The sequence below is a fragment of the Tursiops truncatus genome, chromosome 4 (assembly GCF_011762595.2).
Source record: "Tursiops truncatus isolate mTurTru1 chromosome 4, mTurTru1.mat.Y, whole genome shotgun sequence".
Taxonomy (NCBI): domain Eukaryota; kingdom Metazoa; phylum Chordata; class Mammalia; order Artiodactyla; family Delphinidae; genus Tursiops; species Tursiops truncatus.
The window spans coordinates 91,548,986-91,572,609 of NC_047037.1; the positions used below are offsets into that span (position 1 = coordinate 91,548,986).

The 23,624-nt window shown below is 37.1% G+C and overlaps 1 protein-coding gene across 8 annotated transcripts in view; it reads left to right on the plus strand.

Moving 5' to 3' along the window:
* The window catches only part of CBLB (Cbl proto-oncogene B), a 214,859-nt gene that overhangs the window by 178,185 nt on the left and 13,050 nt on the right, over positions 1 to 23,624 (plus strand). For all 8 annotated transcript variants that reach the window (XM_073804274.1, XM_019923231.3, XM_073804276.1 and 5 more), the window contains 4 exons: positions 2,414 to 2,511; positions 2,627 to 2,758; positions 5,347 to 5,487; positions 12,577 to 12,696. In XM_073804274.1, the coding sequence (XP_073660375.1) occupies positions 2,414 to 2,511; positions 2,627 to 2,758; positions 5,347 to 5,487; positions 12,577 to 12,696 (491 nt within the window). The remainder of the gene's footprint in view (positions 1 to 2,413; positions 2,512 to 2,626; positions 2,759 to 5,346; positions 5,488 to 12,576; positions 12,697 to 23,624) is intronic.

Consider the following 23,624-nt stretch of genomic DNA (forward strand, 5'->3'; position numbering starts at 1 on the left):
AGTTTTCTTTGTCTAATTACATCCCTGGAGCTCTGCTTGGCACATACAGAAGAGGGCTCAGCTACTGCTGGTGGCCCAGCCTTCTTGCCTTTCAGTATCTCTTTACTGACTGAGGAATAGGAGAGCTATTTAACACTTCAGTCATCTATGTCATCTTTACTTAGTGTGCCATTTCCTTTTGAGGTCAAGTCAATCAACAGAAATCATTTTATGAGTGGAGTGTTCCTTTCTTTTCAAATGAAAAGTCTAAAAAATGTTTTAATGCCTTTCTTCAAGTATTGTATTGCAGTACTTGGAAAAGAGAAGCAAAACTCCATTTAAACCAGAGATCTGCCTTAGTGAGTTACAAGGTTAGAATTATCAACACTATGCAGAATTATTAACCATGGTTATTAACACTTTGCTGTCCAGGGCTTCATATTTCAAAGCAAGAACCAAACCTTTCTTTGCTGATTGCTGGTCTTTAGGACATTTGTTGGTAACATTGAGAAGACGGAGAAATAACTGAGAGATAATAATTTGTTATGTTAGAAGAACCAAATGCCTACTATTGTTATTAGAGAAAAAAGTTATTCCTTTACATCAAGTATAAATTCTTACAATTTTCAGTTCCCTTGGCTCTTACAAATGTGTAGTAATTTTAAAAAACTGAAATAAGATGAGCTTTTTTGGTCTCCTTGGGCTCTCATTTTTTTTCACCACTGGATAAGCGAGTGGTATAATTTTAATACTTTAAATTTTAATTGTCACATCATACTGGATGAGATTTTTGGTGGCAGGCCTCCCAAATCCTGAAAATAAATTTGATTTATGACCACCATTACCATCTTTCTACAGTTACAGAGAAGTAATAAATGTTGATAATCCCTAATCTTAATTGGAGTGAATTTTCTGTCTAATTTGTTCTTGAAAGTCAATGGATGAAGTATCTTCTTAGGTCCTCTACAAAGCACTCTTTAAACTTAGACACATCCTTTCCTTCTATGTTTTTCCTCTCTTTGGAACATCAGGAGAACTAAATTGTCAGTATATGGAAAAAGTTAAACCATATTATTCATAGATTCATAAACCATATTATTCATAGATGAATAATTCCATTTCAGTAAAAGTCCATCATTACTATGAAAATTCAATACATGATAACTATTTTTAAATGAACCATCTCTGGCCCCTTAAAGAGATGTGGCCACCAGAGAGAATGGAAATGAATTTCAGATGAAGCACTTTGCAATAACTATTCAAATGTCCAATATCTCCTCCATTATGTATGTACTTTTACTTTGCCCCAAGAATTCAGAGTAAATCAGGGGAAAGTAAAATATAAACTCTGCCTTCTGTAGCTCTTTGTGAGCACAGTAACTTGGTGAGCAGATAGTCAGTTGCTACACAGCTATATTCTGAAGACAAAATACGCTCCGTGCCTTCTCTTCCTGCTGCTACCTTCCTGTGCCCCGGATTTGTGCGTTACATTCATAGTATGATTCGAAAGCATTAATACCAACAATAAAAACACTTTTTTTAGGGCTTCCCTGGTGGCGCAGTGGTTGAGAGTCCGCCTGCTGATGCAGGGGACACGGGTTCGTGCCCCGGTCTGGGAGGATCCCACATGCCGCAGAGCGGCTGGGCCTGTGAGCCATGGCCGCTGAGCCTGCGCGTCCGGAGCCTGTGCTCCGTAACGGGAGAGGCCACAACAATGAAAGGCCCGTGTACCGCAAAAAAAAAAAAAACACTTTTTTTAGTATTATCCTTTTATGGACACCCAGATTAAAATATTTGTTGTGTACCCAGGGCCTTTGCTAAAGTCATTTCTCCACAGTTGTCAGAAGTGCCAGTTTTGTTCATGGCAGTGGTGAAATTATACTCCAGACTCTAGGTCTTTGAATATGCCTATCTGAATTTTAATGGACTTTCTGAATATTTAATAATTCTCCTTCCTTGACAGGCTCTAGTTTATGATAAGGAAAGCTTAACTTACAGAAATAAAAATATACTGTTAAGTACCATTAACCAGTAATGATGTCATTGGGACTTTTACATATTTTTTGCCTGCATATTACATTTTCTTCTTCAAAACCTTGATAAGGTAATATTGAAATCTTCCAAAATGATATGTTAATTCCACAGGTGTGTTTAGGGTATCAGCAATTTTGTGGCCCTTGTGATTCTTAGTTTCACTTAAAAAAAGAAAAAAAACCTTTGTCTTCCATGGAATGGTTACTTCTGCTTTGTAAAAGTATTCAGGTATCTAGATAATATTACTTTACTTTCTCTAGAAAAGGAAATTAATTATATTTATATCCTAACTTTATTACATGAGCAGCGTTGCTAGTTCCCATCATCTCCCCACCCCCAAATGACTTTTAAATGGAAAGTAATTATCCTTATGATTTTTGTCCTTTGATTTCTGCTTTAGGTCTTGTGATAACGGTCACTGCATATTGAATGGAACACACGGTACGTCTTCAGAGATGAAGAAATCAAACATCCCTGAGTTAGGCATATATTTAAAGGGTATGTATAAGACATATTCTCTTTGTAGTCTATGTCTTAATGGTCAGAATTTAAAGGCAAAATTCCATGCCATTGTTGTACTGAAAATACATTAAGATTTTGTGTTATCCTCTAGGAGATGTTTTTGATTCAGCCTCTGATCCAGTGCCATTACCACCTGCCAGGCCTCCAACTCGGGACAATCCAAAGCATGGTTCTTCACTCAACAGGACGCCCTCTGATTATGATCTTCTCATCCCTCCATTAGGTCGAAACCTTTCAAACAATTTCAAGCAAGCCTCCCTGCCACCTCTTCCAATTAATATCTGAATTATCAGAATTCTTAGTTCAGTGCAATGTAGACTCACTAGGTTATGAATCTGTCTGAATTCGAATGGAATCTCCAGGTGATAGTGGCTCTCGGTTCATGTGACCATTATTCCATTTAGATGACTGAAGCAGTGGTGTAAATAGCTGGCATCAGTTAGGGATTTATCAAGTTGTCTCTTCATGTACTAAATGCAGTCTACAAAATCTTATGAGGGCATTGTTCATTCCCCCAGGTGCTTGCGTTCTAGTAGATTTGGAGTATTCATCTGAGATTTTCTTTAAGTGTAATTCTTAATGAATGCGTACTTCCTTTTTCTTTCAATATAAAATGACCCACTTCCACTTAGCTAATTACATTATGGGAAATTATATATTTTATTGTAGAGAGCTGAAAATAAATTCTGTCTTATAATCACTGCAACTAGAACACATCCAAAGAATCTCAGTTTCTTTGTTTCAAATTTTACCATGAAGTACACTTAATGTGTGTGTATGTGTACATGTGTGAAGGTACACACAGGTGTGTATTTATGTTAAAATTGGCCGGTGCAGGTGTCTGTTTATTTCATTAATTCTAGGTAGGAAGCTTCTCACCCTATTTTTAGAGGAGGACAATTAAGAAACCTTCACAAGTTAAGGCTTCACAATAATGAGTCACCATAGCATAAAATAATATATAATGAAGGTTCATTTATAAGCTTATCTAAATCATTAGGCTACTAGAAATGAACCTCTCCATTTTTTTTCCCCAGAAACTGGTGTTTCCAGTTATACAGTTGAATATCTTGCAGGAGCAAGACATTCAGTTCAGTGCTTTACTCTCACCTCCGTGGATTACAAGCACCTCCCAACTTCCTTCTGTACCTATAGTCTTTTTCTCTTCCACTTCTTCCTGTATGCTGTTTTTGACCTATTACCCAAGTCTTTATGACTAGATCAGCACTGTCCAATAGAACTTTATGTGGTGACATAAAAGACCTATATGTGTGACTGTAGAACTGAATTTTAGTTAATTTAAATTTAAACTAAATAGCTATATGTGGATAGTTACTACCATATTGGACAATGCAGATAAATGTTCCAACCTTTTTAACTCATCCTTCCTTTGGCTCTTCATGTACATCTCATATTTTATTTATGCTATTCACTCTGCCTAGTAGACACCATCCCTGTATTTGATGAACAAATGTTTTTGAGGCCCTGATATCCCAGGCCTTCCTGTTCTTGGTAATACCTTGCTGAATGCCACTTTCTGCATTCCTCTTCCCTCTTACAATGCATCTCTCTCTCCCTCTGGGACCTATTCACCTGTGAGTCTTCTGTGAACTTTTCTTAGGTCTCATTGTGGAATCCAAGCTCCTCGGGGTCAAGGACTTATGATTTTGATCTTCACATTACCCATGTGCCTAGCATGGTGCCTGACATTTAGGGGCTGATAAAGGATTTGAATAAATGAGATAATGTAGGAAATAGCTGGAGGTTGGAATGATAACAAAGCTCTTTCTTTCTCTCTCCTATACCTTCATATATTTTACATTAGAAAAATATTGATGATCATTAGAGAAAAAATTTTGAATACTTTTTGCAAAGCAAGCTGGATGAGTGGTGAAACCATTTATATTTAAATATACCTTTATATTTAAGTCAATGTATTTAAATCCATGAGAATTTTTATTACTAGAAGATGTAGGTATTTATACCCTGTTTCATTCACAAAGTATTTGTGAGTGCTTACAAAAATACATACACTGAAATTTTATTTTTTAAAGAATCAAGATGAGGGAAAATATGAATAGGATAGTAAGACGTGGCAGGGGAAACACAAGTAGACATAAAAGCATACTGCAGTATTCTACAGCTACTAAAGTTGGGAACTATGCAAATATAAATAACTAGCTTTGCGACCACCACAAGAGGTAGTTCTATTGATATATTTAACTGTTTCTCCCTAGAGATATCTGGTAAGTAGAAAAAGATCATATTCCTCTACTGCAGGTGCATTTTCTGTATATTTTGACAATGAAATATATGGAGCATTAGTTTAAATGAATTAAAATGCCGTGGAGCAAACTTTTAAAAGATAATCTAAACTATTCTGTGACATTAAATTTTTGTGCATAGTGTGATTTTCTAATTAGAGGCTGTGAACTCTTATTGTTACACAAAAATTCTGTTTTGATGATGTGATCTGTAATATATTTAGTTCAGACCTCCAATGTCTTAATATTATAAAGGTTACAAGTGAATAATAAGCTGTTTCATAACCTGAAATACTGCTTTTTAATAGAAAGGGCTGAGAGATCGAAAAAGTCTGTATGCACACACGTGTGTTTGTGTGTCTGTGTTTCTCTCCAAACACCTCCTAGAAAATAATCAGCTCCCATTGACAAAGTCAGTGAACTGCTGGGTAAACACTGGAGGTGAAGTTGTTTATAAAGCAGCAAAAGAAAATCATTATTTTTGCCTGATACTGTGTTTTGATTAACGAAGTTCTGCTGTTGATAACTGACCTTTCTTTCAATGCAGGTGAAGATGCTTTTGATGCCCTCCCCCCGTCCCTCCCACCTCCCCCACCTCCCGCAAGGCATAGTCTCATCGAACATTCAAAACCTCCTGGCTCCAGTAGCCGACCATCCTCAGGACAGGACCTTTTCCTCCTTCCTTCAGGTAGGAGGGAAAAACCAAGCAAACCTTTTCACTGAAAGCAAAAATATTTCTAAGATGATACTGTCAAATAAGCATTAGTGATTCAGTGGTTTCTAGCTCCCAAGCTGAAAAATCCCTGGGTGGGGAAAACAGCAGTTGGATAGGTTTGTCTGTCAATTGTTTGGTTTAATGGCAAAAGGATTACAAAAATGGCAAAAGCAACAAGGAATCGTAGAATTCAGAAATGGCGCTGAAGAGATTATCAAATAACACCTGTATGTTACAAAAGGTGAGAACCAGAAGTGCTCTGTGTTTGGGCTAAAAGTGATGGGGACAAATTTAGACTTTCTCCTAATTCTGAGTGCAATATTTTTTTCAAATAATGTGTTTAAAAATTTTTACTAAATATGCTTTAGGGTCATAATTTTATTCAAAAATGTAATATCTTGGTAAATTATATTGTTGTAACATTAATAGATATGTTTTTCTGAAATATCTGCATTTTATTGTTTTGTTACTGTTTTGATTTTTAATGCCTCAGTGTATCTACTAAAATTATTGGTCTTCAAGGAAAAATTAATAGTTTTTAAAAAAGAACTCAAGTGAGGAGTGGAAATAAAAAGACTTAATAAACCATCCACTCCACTAGTCAGAATTATCAGGAAAAACTAAATTCAGTTATGTTGAATCTGCTGATATTAATTGTTCCCGTCAGTCCTACTGGTGATACTGTGATCTGTACTCTGAAATGTCTGCCTCCTCGACTTGGTTTGGTTAAACATAGGGTAAAGATTTTCTTTTTTAAACAACTGCTTTACATTTGTGTATGAGATAAATCATGAAAGCCTTCTAAGAGTGCTCACTTTGTCCTTTGGCCACCTACATGCTTCTTTGAAAACTTAGGAATCTTAACCATTATCATTCACCTTTAACATTTTTCTCATTTTTTTTCCATTTGGTTTGATAATTCAGAAGTTTGAGGCAGTTTGTAGATATGACCCACAAAATTATAGACATATAACTTGGAATATATAGCTTCAGTTTCTAAAAGTAGTTTATCTTCAAGGAATAATTTTTCGTCAGTAAATATTGAATTGTCCTCTGTGTCACCCACTCTGTGAGATGCCTGTGAGATGCCTCCCTGCCCTCATGGATCAGATTAATTCACTGAATGCTACCAATCAAAGAGCAACGTTCATAACCCTTCTAATCCAAGCAGAAAGCATGGATAATTGTTAGGCTCTTATTCATACAGCTACATATACACGCTAACATTTTGCTCTCTTTTTCGCTTATACTTATTCAAATCTTTGTTTTATACATGGACTTTAATTAACATTTAAAAATGAATATATACAGCAGAAACTAACACAACATTGTAAAGCAACTATACTCCAATAAAATTTTTTAAAAAAATTAATCTCTCTAAATCTTAGTAAACTTAACCTTGCCCAAGGCAAACTTCTGGATAATTTCTAGCCAGATTCCTATAAGGTACCTGTCACCTTTTATATATGTAATTTAAGCCCCATTAAATGAAAGTTAAATGTAGTGCCTTCTTTTAAAATTAAGTCAAGCTTTCCAGGCTTGACTTAATTCTTACACTTTTTTACACAAACACACACTTTAACCTGTTTTTATCAAATGAATTAATTGTAAAATATTTCAGTTCTTTATCATCATTTCATTGTTCATATTGCTTTTGTAAACATCTTCAAAAAGTTTTTTCTCAAGATTACTAAAAAAGTCACTTCAAAATAAAAAGGCCCCCTTTTATTAGAATGAAAGTTGTATAAACTGTTTTATTTCATATTTAGCTTTGCTTGGCTGCCAGGTAGGCTCAGTAGCAGTTATCCTTAACCTGTGGTGTGAGGCTAACATGGGACCAGAGTAGGGTCATTTGAACCTGTTGGCTCTCTCTTGAACTCCTTTTATGCATGGAAGTATTCTAATTCCATTCAAGTAATGTTGATATCCCTCGATAATAAATACTTCTGAGAAACAAATGGCAACTTTTCCCCCCTTTCCAGTCTCATATAATTAACTGGACAAATTTCTAGTCTGTTGTCAGATCCTTTATGAGATCCAATGAGTCAACTGTTTTTATTCAATTTTAAGCCCCATGTATAGACCACATCTTTTTCAAAAGAAATATTTTAATTCTTCTTAACATAATGATATCGTAGAACATGAAAGTTTCTTTCAGCTTTAAATAAGCACCTGACTGTATCATTTTGCAAAGTATTCAACACATTACGCTGTCTAAAGAAGTGTAATAGAAAATTTACAAAAGCAGTTCTTCATGCTGAACTGAACTTCATGAAAGAATACTCTATAAATGCTAAACAAAAGTTTAACTTAATAGCTGTAGAACCATACAAGGTAAACAATGGTGATTGCTAAATTTAAATGGACTATATGAGCACTTTACTGCTATTATTTTCACTATAGTTTAATCTGTAGAATTTTAGTCCAGTGTAATGATAAGCCTTTTCTGGCATTATGAAGATTTGGTTTCCTTGAGGAAGTCATTATCCCTAATTAAAGACAAAGGTTGGATATCCCCATGATGTTGTATTAAATACCTACTCAAACCTACCTCTTTATTCCAGCATTCAGTGCCCTGCACACCTGAGTCAGGTCCACCTTCCCAGCCTTATAGCCCAGTGGCTGCTCTATAGTAGTGGTTTTCAAACTACAGGGTCCTGTGTTTCTGCAAAGGAGCCTTAGGACTCCTGTATGATCAAGCGGGGGAAGCGAAGCAGGGGCACAGCTCTGATGCTGCTTTTATCTGTTTTCTATTTTAGGCCTTCATGCAAGATTTCTTTTGGCAAAATAGTAATGCCCACTGCTGTACATGAGCCATCTACTCTGGACAGGCCAGTCATATCTTAACAAAACCTGAAGAGTTCTCAAAAAAAGCTTTACACTTTACTGTCTCCAAACCCAGGGCTACTGCTAGCATATATGTGCTTTTGTCCGAATTACAAAAAGGCATTTCTTTTGTGTTGGTGGGTTGAAATAGGCACCCCTCCCTCTGCTTTGTGCCAGGGCCAGTGCTCCAGGAACAAAGCCAAGGCTGTATTTAAGTCTGCTCAGTCCCATTACTGCATGTCTTTGTGCAGTGCACAAAATACACAACGTATTTGGCAGCCCTTACTGAACCTTTTTCTCACTGTATTTCTAACCTGGAATCTCTTTTGAAGTCCTTATCCAATCTTAAAGTCACAATTCAACTCTAAAAGCTAGCCAGATTGACTTTATTAGAGATGAAGGAAGGTTTTCCACGGGATCCAGAAATGCAGTTGCATAAGTAAAATACAAAGAAAACTTGCATCATTAGTAGCAGTTATTGGAAAGGGTTTCTAGGGGTTTGGTTGACTGTGACCTTTATGAAGCACACTCATGACGTAGTTACCAGGGACTCTCATGCCCTCTGAGGGTTGCACTCACAGAGTTCAAATCAGAGATCGAGTGAGGCAAGGTCCTCCCCCAGGCTCAGCCAGTGTGGAGACTACTGTGTTCAGGTGTTGAAGGATTGATGGGTAGAGCCGTGGTTCTCAAATTGTGGTCTTGAGACCAGCAGCATTAACACTACCTAGAAATTTGTTAAAAATGCCAATTCTTTAGACCTACCCAAGACTTACTAAATCAGAAACTCTGGGAGTAGGACCCAGCAATCTGTGTTTTCATAAGCCTTTGGGGGTGGTTCTGATGCATGCTCAAGTTGGAGAAACCCAGGGCTAGGCTATATCTGGAGGACTGCAGCCAGGATGGGAAAGGGAAGTAAAATCACACCATGTAAACTATGGTAGATTAAAGGAACTGAGGATGTTTAACCGACAGAAAAGAAGATCTTGAGTATGTATTAGAGTTGCTTTCAACCACAGTATTTGTAAAAGAATGATTAGATTTCTTCCATGTCTCCTGAGACAAAGAAAGACTGACCAGTGAGAAGAATTAGGAGTGGAAATTTCAGTCCTGTTAAGAAGCTTCCTGGATTATTAATACTTCTTATATCTCAGAGGGGTAGTGAGTTCTCTAACACTTGAGGACTTGATCAGTGACCAGATCACTACATATGGGGGTGTTATGAATGTGAGTTAAAGAGTGAGGAGCTTTGTCTCACCTAAATAGGTCTTCAAATCCTCTTCTATCAATTAGATCTAGCATTGATATTCTTTTAAAATTTTCAGAATAATTGATAAATCTTTCAGATGGCTTTTGGACAGCCCCAGAGGAAATACGCCACTGTTTTAACTGTTCAATTTTATTTGCCTCTTTTCCTATGCTTGAGTAAAAAATTGGAAGTGTTTTAGATAGTGGGGGAAAAAAAAGAATTAAGAAAATTCCATAATGCCTCTTCCCAGAGATAACCACTTGATAGGTTTCCTTACACAGCATAATTTTGATTGATGCGTATTTCCCCACTTCTTTCATAGTTAGCAAACCTTTCCCTCCCAGTGTTTCCTTAGTTTTTAATACTCTCTTAAAATAAGTCTTAAAATTTTTCAATTTAGCATTACCATACTGTAAATCACAGGCACTTGTACTTCGCTTTTTAGAGTGGACTACCCATCGTGTTCATTCATTCATTCATTTCTCAAACGTGTATTACTATATAAATGGTACATTGGCTATGGCATTTTCAATTTGTATGTTTTAATCCTAAGTCTGGATATAAAATTTTACTTTAAGGAATTTTTGAAGAATTTACTTTTAAAAACTTTATTGATTTTCAAATTTGGTAATTATTGTACTCTCTGTAATAATTGTATTATATATAATATCTTTTCCCATCGAAGCAGGAATGCTTCCAACTTTATAACTTGCTACAGAAGCCCAGTTTACCCTATACCTGACCAGTAGCCAAACTTAACATGAAGCATTTTAGTGGTTCAGAACTGAACTAAGTATTTCGTGCTATTTTGGGTAATATTTTTAGCGTACCTAGTGACCTTTTAGGTGCAACAGATTAATGGAGCAATATCATACAACTGTATATTTTGTACTCTATTTATGACTCAATAATGTATCCAGAATCTAATGTTTACTCTTAAATAAATAGATGATTAGAAATAGCATATCTAACAAACCTATAAATTTACCCCTAAGGAAATAAAAAAGTGTAATTATAAAAGACAGTCTTTTCTCTGACCTAATATTATATCAGTGATGTTTTAGAATGAACAAGAATTGAAAGTAAATTTTATTGAAAATTTAGCTGTAAATCTTTGGGAAATTTCTAAACTTATGCAGAAATCACCACATTTGGTTCCTTTGGTTAGCCTTCCAAATCAAAAGACTAACATTTGTTGCATGGAATTTATCTTCTTATTCCTTCCTAAAATGTTTCAACAAAATTAATGAGGCTGAACCATTGACTTTTCAATTATTGAAAACTCAGAATCTAAGACTTACTTTAATCTCAAAATGAATGAAAGCAAATTAAGTAGCCTTGCTTAGGTTAAAAAATAAAAAGTCTCCAGTAAAGCTGGAGATAATTATTGTACGCAAATAGGGGGAAGGAAATAATGACTTCAACTAGTCAAAATTAATATAAATAGGCATGTATTTCCTTCTCAAATAATCAAAGTGTTACATATTTTTAATTTTTAATATCAAACTCAAATGGAAGTTAAAACAATGAAATATTTATCAGGTCTTCTTTAATAGTTATAATTTTAGCCTTATGTTAGCAATACAGATTTCACAGAATTTGAATTTATGAAAAATCTGAATATGAGTTAATTTGGGTAGTTAAAGGTAAATATTTGTGAAGTGCAGGCTATTTACCAAGCCGTATGCTTGGTACTGTGTTTCTGTTAGGAGATACAATTCAAACACAATTGAGTAAGATAAGGTCCCTGCCCTGAAAAGAACTTACAGTACTTTTGGAGATACGGGCAGACATAAAAGAAAGTGTTATGAGAGAGGGAAACAGAGGAACCCGAGATGGCAGTGGTGGCAGATGATAAATTATTAGTGAACCAAAGGTTGCAGAGGTATGTTCATCTACTCAGAAAATGAATCAGTTCTATGGATTTAAACTCATATACTACTAATTTTAAACCAGGTAGGTTTATGGTCCTAATGATTTAATATAGTAGCACTGATACAATCTTTTTCTGCCATTAGCTCTGCCATTAGCTTCTGCCATTATTCTTTTTTTAATAAATATAATTAAGAAGTACAATAATTTTTAATTTGTCTGAAATTCATATTTTTCACTATTTCAGATTCCCCCTCTCTGTCAAGGTGGTTAAAAAAAACAACACATTTTATTACTTATACAAACCTTAATGTTAATAATAGCATAATTTTTAATAATTGAATTTATTGTCCAGTGAGCCAACTAACAATTTTTTGCATAGGATGCCCAATGTAGTATTTTTTTTTTTTTTTTTTTTTTTTATGGTACTCGGGCCTCTCACTGTTGTGGCCTCTCCCGTTGCGGAGCACAGGCTCTGGACACGCAGGCTCAGCGGCCATGGCTCACGGGCCCAGCCGCTCCACGGCATGTGGGATCTTCCCGGACCGGGGCACGGACCCGTGTCCCCTGCACCGGCAGGCGGACTCTCAACCACTGCACCACCAGGGAAGCCCTCAATGTAGTATTTTAAAAGGCACATTATATGTACAGGAGATTTCATAGACATGAATTCATTTAATCCTCACAAATCCCAAATGTCAGGTCCATTTTACAGATTATGTCTGCCTAATGCTTAGACAGATTAACTGATGTAATATTCTTACAGGCAAAATTCAAAACCCATTTTTTTCTTTGACAACAGTTTCTATTCATTGTACAGGACAGACTGGGACAGAAAATTAAAATTAGAAGCAGTTTTTGCCATCAACAATTTTACCATCAAGTAAGAGATCTGAAAACTACAAAGTTAGTAGTGTGTATTAATTAGGAATAAATGGGAAAAGCATATTTGAGCAAGTGATGAATAAATTAGAAAATATGCAAATTAGAAAGTGGTACCATCAGTCATGAAATGTTTTATTTTCAAAAGTTGATCTTTATAGAGAATTTCTATTTTTTTTCTTTAGCCAGTTAGCAGAGATAATAGTTTTAATCTGAAAATTATCTTTATTTTTAAGATCCCTTCTTTGATCCAGCAAGTGGCCAGGTTCCTTTGCCTCCTGCTAGGAGATTACCAGGTGAAAATGTCAAATCCAACAGAACATCACAGGACTATGATCAGCTTCCTTCATCTTCAGGTGAGTTGGCTAATAATAGTAATAATAATACCTTATGTTTGTACAGTGCTTTTCGGAGCACCTTTTTATTCAGTGTATAATTGAGCACCGCCAGCCTAAGAAAGTATTTTTATCACCATTGCATTTGCTTATAAAGCATGTATTATGAGAAGAATGCCTACAAAATTGTCTCACGGAAAAGAAAACATTAAGCCTTAATATTAACTTTGATATGTCAGTAAAGCATGTTCTGTGATTCAAAATCTATTCATTCTCTAACTTTTGTTTTGCCTTATCAGACATGAGAAATGGGATTGAGGTCTTTATATACCGAACTGCTGCATTCTCTTATTTCTCCATTAAAGGAAGAAATCTCTTTAGAATTAGTATTAGCACCAAACTATTCATTTTCATAGCTTATTTAGGGCTATCATGCAGTGCTCTACTGCCAGTCATCAAGTAGAAGCTTGTTCCATTTTAGTAAATACAAGTCGTACTCATAACCATTATTAATGGAATGTTGCTGCTTTGCTTCTTTGGGAGGTCTTCCTCGACCACCATATCTAAAATAGCTCCCCCTACTTGACACAGTCACTTTCTATCCCCCTCTTTTGCTTTATGTTTCTTCATAGCACCTTTCATTCATTTATTTGCTTGTCTATCTCATCTGCTAGAGTACTGCTTTGAATATACACACGTGGTTTGGTTCACTGCTTTATCCCCAAGTGTCTAGAAGAGGGCCTAGCACATGTTCCTTGGATGAGTGGAGGGGTAGAAGGGAGGAGGGAAGAGTCGCCGATATCTGTGTTATGGTGAACATACACATATTTTGAGCAACTGAAAAAATACATTTGTCTCATAATTATGAACATCAGAAGTTTTTCCTATGTAGATTTTTGTCCTATATCAGTATTTTTTTCATTAACTGTATTTTGACTTTTTTTGAAGTATAGTTGATTTACAATGATGTTTTAGTTTCAGCGGTACAGCCAAGTGATTGTTATATAACTGATATATATATATATAACTGAATATATATATTCGTCTTCAGATTCTTTTCCATTATAGGTTATTACAAGATATTGAATATAGTTCCCTGTGCTATACAGTAGGTCCTTGTTGTTTATTTTATATATAGTGGTGTGTATCTGCTAATCCCAAACTCCTAATTTATCCCTCCCTGCTCCTTTCTCCTGTGGTAACTATAAGTTTGTTTTCTATGTCTGTGAGTCTGTTTCTGTTTTGTAAATAACTTTGTATCATTTTTTTAGAGTCCACATATAAGTGATAGCATATGATACTTGTCTTTGATTTACTTCACTTACTATGATAATCTCTAGGTCAATCCATGTTGCTGCAAATGGCATTATTTCATTTGTTTTTATGGCTGAGTAATATTCCATTCTGCATACATATCACATCTTTTTTTTTAACATCTTTATTGGGATATAATTACTTTACAATGGTGTGTTAGTTTATGCTTTACAACAAAGTGAATCAGTTATACATATACATATGTTCCCATATCTCTTCCCTCTTGTGTCTCCCTCCCTCCCACCCTCCCTATCCCACCCCTCCAGGCGGTCACAAAGCACCGAGCTGATCTCCCTGTGCTATGCGGCTGCTTCCCACTAGCTATCTACCTTACGTTTGGTAGTGTATATATGTCCATGCCACTCTCTTGCTATGTCACAGCTCACCCTTCCCCCTCCCCATATCCTCAAGTCCAATCTCTAGTAGGTCTATGTCTTTATTCCTGTCTTACTCCTAGGTTCTTCATGACATATTTTTTTCTTAAATTCCATATATATGTGTTAGCATACGGTAATTGTTTTTCTCTTTCTGACTTACTTCACTCTGTATGACAGACTCTAGGTCTATCCACCTCATTACAAATAGCTCAATTTCGTTTCTTTTTATGGCTGAGTAATATTCCATTGTATATATGTGCCACATCTTCTTTATCCATTCATCCCATGATGGGCACTTACGTTGTTTCCATCTCTGGGCTATTGTAAATAGAGCTGCAATGAACATTTTGGTACATGACTCTTTTTGAATTATGGTTTTCTCAGGGTATATGCCCAGTATTGAGATTGCTGGGTCATATGGTAGTTCTATTTGTAGTTTTTTAAGGAACCTCCATACTGTTCTCCATAGTGGCTGTACCAATTCACATTCCCACCACCAGTGCAAGAGTGTTCCCTTTTCTCCACACCCTCTTCAGCATTTATTGTTTCTAGATCTTTTGATGATTGCCATTCTGACTGGTGTGAGATGATATCTCATTGTAGTTTTGATTTGCATTTCTCTAATGATTAATGATGTTGAGCATTCTTTCATGTGTTAGTTGGCAGTCTGTATATCTTCTTTGGAGAAATGTCTATTTAGGTCCTCTGCCCATTTTTGGATTGGGTTGTTTGTTTTTTTGTTATTGAGCTGCATGAGCTGCTTGTAAATTTTGGAGATTAATCCTTTGTCAGTTGCTTCATTTGCAAATATTTTCTCCCATTCTGAGGGTTGTCTTTTGGTCTTCTTTATGGTTTCCTTTGCTATGCAAAAGCTTTGAAGTTTCATTAGGTCCCGTTTGTTTATTTTTGTTTTTATTTCCATTTCTCTAGGAAGTGGGTCAAAAAGGATCTTGCTGTGATTTATGTCATAGAGTGTTCTGCCTATGTTTTCCTCTAAGAGTTTGATAGTTCCTGGCCTTACATTTAGGTCTTTAATCCATTTTGAGTTTATTTTTGTGTATGGTGTTAGGGAGTGATCTAATCTCATACTTTTACATGTACCTGTCCAGTGTTCCCAGCACCACTTATTGAAGAGGCTGTCCTTTCTCCACTGTACATTCCTGCCTCCTTTATCAAAGATAAGGTGACCATATGTGCATGGGTTTATCTCTGGGTTTTCTATCCTGTTCCATTGATCTATATTTCTGTTTCTGTGCCAGTACCATACTGTCTTGATTACTGTAGCTTTGTAGTATAGTCTGAAGTCAGGGAGCCTGATTCCTCCAGCTCCCTTTTTCGTTCTCAAGATTGCTTTGGCTATTCGGGGTCTTTTGTGTTTCCATACAAATTGTGAAATTTTTTGTTCTAGTTCTGTGAAAAATACCAGTGGTAGTTTGATACGGATTGCATTGAATCTGTAGATTGCTTTGCGTAGTAGAGTCATTTTCACAATGTTGATTCTTCCAATCCAAGAAGATGGTATATCTCTCCATCTTTTTGTATCATCTTTAATTTCTTTCATCAGTGTCTTATAATTTTCTGCATACAGGTCTTTTGTCTCCTTAGGTAGGTTTATTCCTAGATATTTTATTCTTTTTGTTGCAATGCTAAATGGGAGTGTTTTCTTGGTTTCACTTTCAGATTTTTCATCATTAGTGTATAGGAATGCCAGAGATTTCTGTGCATTAATTTTGTATCCTGCTACTTTACCAAATTCATTGATTAGCTCTAGTAGTTTTCTGGTAGCATCTTTAGGATTCTCTGTGTATAGTATCATGTCATCTGCAAACAGTGACAGCTTTACTTCTTCTTTTCCAATTTGGATTCCTTTTATTTCCTTTTCTTCTCTGCTTGCTGTGGCTAAAACTTCCAAAACTATGTTGAATAAGAGTGGTGAGAGTGGGCAACCTTGTCTTGTTCCTGATCTTAGTGGAAATGCTTTCAGTTTTTCACCATTGAGGATGATGTTGGCTGTGGGTTTGTCATATATGGCCTTTATTATGTTGAGGAAAGTTCCCTCTGTGCCCACTTTCTGGAGGGTTTTTATCATAAATGGGTGTTAAATTTTGTTGAAAGCTTTCTCTGCATCTATTGAGATGATCATGTGGTTTTTCTCCTTCAGTTTGTTAATATGGTTTATCACATTGATTGATTTGTGTATATTGAAGAATCCTTGCATTCCTGGAATAAACCCCACTTGATCATGGTGTATGATCCTTTTAATGTGCTGTTGGATTCTGTTTGCTAGTATTTTGTTGAGGATTTTTGCATCTATGTTCATCAGTGATATTGGCCTGTAGTTTTCTTTCTTTCTTTGTGACATCCTTGTCTGGTATCAAGGTGATGGTGGCCTTGCAGAATGAGTTTGGGAGTGTTCCTCCCTCTGCTATATTTTGGAAGAGTTTGAGAAGGATAGGTGTTAGCTCTTCTCTAAATGTTTGATAGAATTTGCCTGTGAAGCCATCTGGTCCTGGGTTTTTGTTTGGTGGAAGATTTTTAATCACAGTTTCATTTCAGTGCTTGTGATTGGTCTGTTCATATTTTCTATTTCTTCCTGATTCAGTCCTGGCAGGTTGTGCATTTCTAAGCATTTGTCCATTTCTTCCAGGTTGTCCATTTTATTGGCATAGAGTTGCTTGTAGTAATCTCTCATGATCTTTTGTGTTTCTGCAGTGTCAGTTGTTACTTCTCCTTTTTCATTTCTAATTCTATTGATTTGAGTCTTCTCCCTTTTTTTCTTGATGACTCTGGCTAATGGTTTATCAATTTTGTTTATCTTCTCAAAGAACCAGCTTTTAGTTTTATTGATCTTTGCTATCGTTTCCTTCATTTCTTTTTCATTTATTTCTGATCTGATTTTTATGATTTCTTTCCTTCTGCTAACTTTGGGGTTTGTTTGTTCTTCTTTCTCTAATTGCTTTAGGTTCAAGGTTAGGTTGTTTATTCGAGATGTTTCCTGTTTCTTAAGGTGAACTTGTATTGCTATAAAGGTCCCTCTTAGAACTGCCTTTGCTGCATCCCATAGGTTTTGGGTCGTCGTGTCTCCACTGTCATTTGTTTTTAGGTATTTTTTGATTTCCTCTTTGATTTCTTCAGTGATCACTTCGTTATTAAGTAGTGTATTGTTTAGCCTCCATGTGTTTGTATTTTTTACAGATCTTTTCCTGTAATTGATATCTAGTCTCATAGCGTTGTGGTTGGAAAAGATACTTGATACAATTTCAATTTTCTTAAATTTACCAAGGCTTGATTTGTGACCCAAGATATGATCTATCCTGGAGAGTGTTCCATGAGCACTTGAGAAAAATGTGTATTCTGTTGTTTTTGGATGGAGTGTCCTATAAATATCAATTAAGTCCATCTTGTTGAATGTATCATTTAAAGCTTGTGTTTCCTTATTTATTTTCATTTTGGATGATCTGTCCATGGGTGAAAGTGGGGTGTTAAAGTCCCCTACTATGAATGTGTTACTGTTGATTTCCCCTTTTATGGCTGTTAGTATTTGCCTTATGTATTGAGGTGCTCCTATGTTGGGTGCATAAATATTTACAATTGTTATATCTTCTTCTTGGATTGATCCCTTGATCATTATGTAGTGTCCTTCTTTGTCCCTTATAATAGTCTTTATTTTAAAGTCTATTTTGTGTGATATGAGAATTGCTACTCCAGCTTTCTTTTGGTTTCCATTTGCATGGAATATCTTTTTCCATCCCCTTACTTTCAGAGTGTATGTGTCTCTAGGTCTGAAGTGGGTCTCTTGTAGACAGCAAATATATGGGTCTTGTTTTTGTATCCATTCAGCCAATCTGTATCTTTTGGTGGGAGCATTTAGTCCATTTACATTTAAGGTAATTATTGACATGTATGTTCCTATTCCCATTTTCTAAATTGTTTTGGGTTCGTTATTGTAGTCTTTTCCTTCTCTTTTGTTTCTTGCCTAGAGAATTTCCTTTAGCGTTTGTTGTAAAGGTGGTTTGGTGGTGCTGAACTCTCTCATCTTTTGCTTGTCTGTAAAGGTTTTAATTTCTCCATCAAATCTGAATGAGATCCTTGCTGGGTAGAGTAATCTTGGTTGCAGGTTTTTCTCCTACATCACTTTCAGTATGTCCTGCCACTCCCTTCTGGCTTGTAGGGTTTCTGCTGAGAGATCAGCTGTTAACCTTATGGGGATTCCCTTGTGTGTTATTTGTTGTTTTTCCCTTGCTGCTTTTAATATGCTTTCTTTGTATTTAACTTTTGACAGTTTGATTAATATGTGTCTTGGCGTATTTCTCCTTGGATTTATCCTGTATGGGACTCTCTGTGCTTCCTGGACTTGATTAACTATTTCCTTTCCCATATTAGGGAAGTTTTCAACTATAATCTCTTCAAATATTTTCTCAGTCCCTTTCTTTTTCTCTTCTTCTTCTGGAACCCCTATAATTCAAATGTTGGTGTGTTTAATGTTGTCCCAGAGGTCTCTGGGACTGTCCTCAGTTCTTTTCATTCTTTTTTCTTTGTTTTGCTCTGCAGTAGTTATTTCCACTATTTTATCTTCCAGGTCACTTATCCGTTCTTCTGCCTCAGTTATTCTGCTATTGATCCCATCTAGAGTATTTTTCATTTCATTTATTTTGTTGTTCATCGTTGTTTGTTTCATCTTTAGTTCTAGGTCCTTGTTAAATGTTTCTTGCATTTTGTCTATTGTATTTCCAAGATTTTAGATCATCTTTACTATCATTATTCTGAATTCTTTTTCACGTAGACTGCCTATTTCCTCTTCATTTGTTAGGTCTGGTGGGTTTTTATCTTGCTCCTTCATCTGCTGTGTTTTTCTGTCTTCTCATTTTGCTTATCTTACTGTGTTTGGGGTCTCCTATTTGCAGGCTGCAGGTTCGTAGTTCCCGTTGTTTTTGGTGTCTGTCCCCAGTGGTAAGGTTGGTTCAGTGGGTTGTGTAGGTTTCCTGGTGGAGGGGCCTAGTGCCTGTGTTCTGGTGGATGAGGCTGGATTTTGTCTCTCTGGTGGGCAGGTCCACGTCTGGTGGTGTGTTTTGGTGTGTCTGTGGACTTATTATGATTTTAGGCAGCCTCTCTTCTAATGGGTGGGGTTGTGTTCCTGTTTCGCTAGTTGTTTGGCATAGGGTGTCCAGCACTGTAGCTTGCTGGTCGTTGAGTGAAGCTGGGTGCTGGTGTTGAGATGGAGATCTCTGGGAGATTTTTGCCGTTTGATATTATGTGGAGCTGGGAAGTCTCTTGTTGGCCAGTGTCCTGAAGTTGGCTCTCCCACCTCAGAGGCACAGCACTGACTCCTGGCTGCAGCACCGAGAGCCTTTCATCCACACGGTCCTCAATTTGGGATGATTCGTCTATTGATGTATTCCACAGATGCAGGTACATCAAGTTGATTTGGAGCTTTAATCCGCTGCTTCTGAGGCTGCTGGGAGAGATTTCCCTTTCTCTTCTTTGTTCTCACAGCTCCCAGGGGCTCAGCTTTGGATTTGGCCCTGCCTCTGCGTGTAGGTCGCCGGAGCTTGTCTGTTTTTCGCTCAGACAGGACGAGGTTAAAGGAGCTGCTGATTCGGGGGTTCTGGCTCACTCAGGCCAAGGGGAGGGAGGGGCACGGAGTGAGGGGTGAGCCTGTGGCGGCAGAGGCCGGCACGTGTTGCACCAGCCTGAGGCTCGCCGTGCGTTCTCCTGCGGAAGTTGTCCCTGGATCCCGGGAACCTGGCAGTGGCCGGCTGCACAGGCTCCCCAGAAGGGACGTGCGGATAGTGACCTGTGCTCTCACATAGGCTTCTTGGTGGCGGCAGCAGCAGCCTTAGCGTCTCCTGCCCGTCTCTTGGGTCTGCGCTTTTAGCCGCGGCTCGTGCCCATCTCTGGAGCTCCTTTAAGCAGCGCTCTTAATCCCCTCTCCTCGCGCACCAGGAAACAAAGAGGGAAGAAAAAGTCTCTTGCCTCTTTGATAGATCCAGACCTTTTCCAGGACTCCCTCCCGGGTAGCCGTGGTGCACTAACCCTTTCAGGCTGTGTTCATGCTGCCAAACCCAGTCCTCTCCCTGAGCTCTGACCAAAGCCCGAGCCTCAGCTCGCAGCCCCACCCACCCCGGCGGGTGAACAGAGAAGCCTCTTGGGCACCGATCCTCTGTGCGGGAATCTCCCCACTTTGCCCTCTGCACCCGTTGCTGCGCTCTCCTCCGTGGCTTCGAAGCTTCCCCCCTCTGCCACCCGCAGTCTCCGCCCACGAAGGGGCTTCCTAGTGTGTGGAAACCTTTCCTCCTTCACAGCTCCCTCTCACTGGTGCAGGTCCCGTCCCTATTCTTTTGTCTCTGTTTATTCTTTTTTCTTTTGCCCTACCTAGGTACATGGGGAGTTTCTTGCTTTTTGGGAGGTCTGACGTCTTCTGCCAGCATTCAGTAGGTGTTCTGTAGGAGTTGTTCCACATGTAGATGTATTTCTGGTGTATCTGTGGGGAGGAAGGTGATCTCCGCGTCTTACTCTTCCGCCATCTTCCCCTCGTCCTCCACATCTTCTTTATCCATTCTTCTGTTGATGAACACCTAGGTTGCTTCCACGTCTTGGCTGTTGCAAACAGTGCTGCTATGAACACTGAGGTGCATCTGTCTTTTCGAATTAGTTTGTCTTTTCCAGATATATGCCCAGGAATGGGATTGCTGGATCATATGGTAACTCAATTTTTAGTTTTTTAAGGAACCTTCCTACTGTTCTCCATAATGACTGCACCAATTTACATTCCCACCAACAGTGTAGGAGGGTCCCCTTTTCTCCACACTCTCTCCAGCATTTATTATTTGTAGACATTTTGATGATGGCCATTCTGACTGGTGTGAGGTGATACCACATTGTAGTTTTCATTTGCATTTCTCTGTTAGCGGTGTTGAGCATCTTTCCATGTGCCTCTTGGCCATCTGTGTGTCATCTTTGGAGAAATGTCTATTTAGGTCTTCTGCCCATTTTTTGATTGGGGTTTTTTTTTTTTTTATATTGAGCTGTATGAGTTGTTTGTATATTTTGGAAGTTAATCCCTTTTTGGTCACATCATTTGCAAAGATTTTCTCCCCTTCTGTAGGTTGTCTTTTTGTTTTGTTTATAATTTCCTGTGCTGTGCAGAATCTTTTAAGTTTAATTAGGTCCCATTTGGACTTCCTTGGTGGTCCAGTGATTAAGACTCTGTGCTTCCACTGCAGGGGGCATGGTTCAATCCCTGGTTGGGGAAGTTCCACATGCCATGTGGTGCAGCCAAAAAAAACAAAAACAACAACAACACAGGAATTAGGTCCCATTTGGTTTTTTGCTCTTATATCCATTACACTAGGAGATGGATCCAAAAAATATTGCTGTGGTTTATGTCAAGGAGCATTGAGATGGATCCAAAAAATATTGCTGTGGTTTATGTCAAAGAGCATTCTGCCTAGGTTTTCCTCTAGGAGTTTTATAGTATCTGATCTTACATTTACGTTTTAAAACATTTTTTATGTTTTAAAACATTATAAAACATTTTATGTTTTAAAATGTTTTAAAAACATTTACGTTTTTAAATCCATTGAGTTTATTTTTGTATATGGTGTTAGAGAATGTTCTAATTTCATTCTTTTACATATAGCTATCCAGTTTTCCCAGTGCCACTTATTGAAGAGACTGTCTTTTCTCCATCGTATATTCTTGCCTACTTTGTTATATTGGGTTGGCCAAAACGTTTGTTCAAGTTTTTCCATAACATTTACAGAAAAATCTGAACGAACTTTTTGGCCAACCCAATATATTAATTGACCATAAGTGTGTGGGTTTATTTCTGGGCTTTCTATCCTGTTCATTGATGTATGTGTCTATTTTAGTGCCAGTACCATACTATTTTGATTACTGTAGCTTTGTAGTACAGTCTGAAGTCAGGGAGCATGATTCCTTCAGCTCCGTTCTTCTTTCTCTGTTTCGACTGTTCAAGGTCTTTTGTGTTTCAATACAAATTTTAAAATTATTTGTTCTCTGAAAAATGCCATTGGTAATTTGATAGGGCTTGCATTGAATCTGTAGATTGCCTTGGGTAGTATGGTCATTTTAACAATATTGATTCTTCCAATCTAAGAACATGGTTTCCATTTGTTAGTGTCATCTTCAGTTTCCTTCATCAGTGTCTTGTAATTTTCAGAGTACAGGTCTTTTGCCTCCTTAGGTAGGTTTATTCCTAGGTATTGTATTCTTTTTGATGTGATGGTAAATGGGATTGTTTCCTTAATTTCTCTGATATTTCATTGTTAATATATAGAAATGAGACAGATTTCTGTATATTAATTTTGTATCCTGCAAATTTACAGAAATCATTGATGAGCTCTAGTAGTTTGCTGGTGGCATCTTTAGGATTTTCTGTGTATAGTAGCAAGTGGTCTGCAAACTGACAGTTTTACTTCTTCCTTTCCAATCTGGATTCTTTTTATTTTTTTCTTCTCTGATTGCCATGGCCAGGACTTCCAAAACTATGTTGAATAAAAGTGGTGAGAGTGGCATCCTTGTCTTGTTCCTGGTCTTAGAGAGAATGCTTTCAACTTTTCATCATTGAGTATGATGTTAGTTGTGGGTTTGCCCTATATGGTCTTTATTGTGTTTAGGTTATGTTCCCTATATGCCCACTTTCTGGATAGTTTTTTATCATAAATGATGTTGAATTTTATCAAAATCTTTTTTTCATCTATTAAGATGATCATATGGTTTTTAGTCTTCAGTTTAATATGGTTGATTGATTTATGGATATTGAACAATCCTTGCAACCCTGGGATAAATCCCACTTGATCATGGTGTAGGATCCTTTTTATGTATTGCTGGATTTGGTTTGCTTTTAAGCTCAAACCTCAGTTCACAGATTTGTTAATAGTGAGAGCTGTCCATTCTGTAACTTCCGAATCAAGATAATTATTTAGCTGCTTTGAGAATTATCAGCACAGTAGTTCTGTACTTGATGACATGCATGGGAGATGCAAAAATCCCTCTGCAGTTTTGTAAGTTTTTACACTTGACTATAACTCAGAAAAACAGAAAATTTTATTAACCATTTCAAATTTTGGTCTGTGCTGTTTTTACCAATTTACTTCTAGTCATTCCAATATTTCAGATATATCCATGGGTACCCACTGAAACACTGTATTTCCATTTGAAAGGGTAGATTTCCAGAATGATGAAAAAATGTGAAAGTCAAGAAGAAGGAGAGAGACAGTACCTTACAATATATAT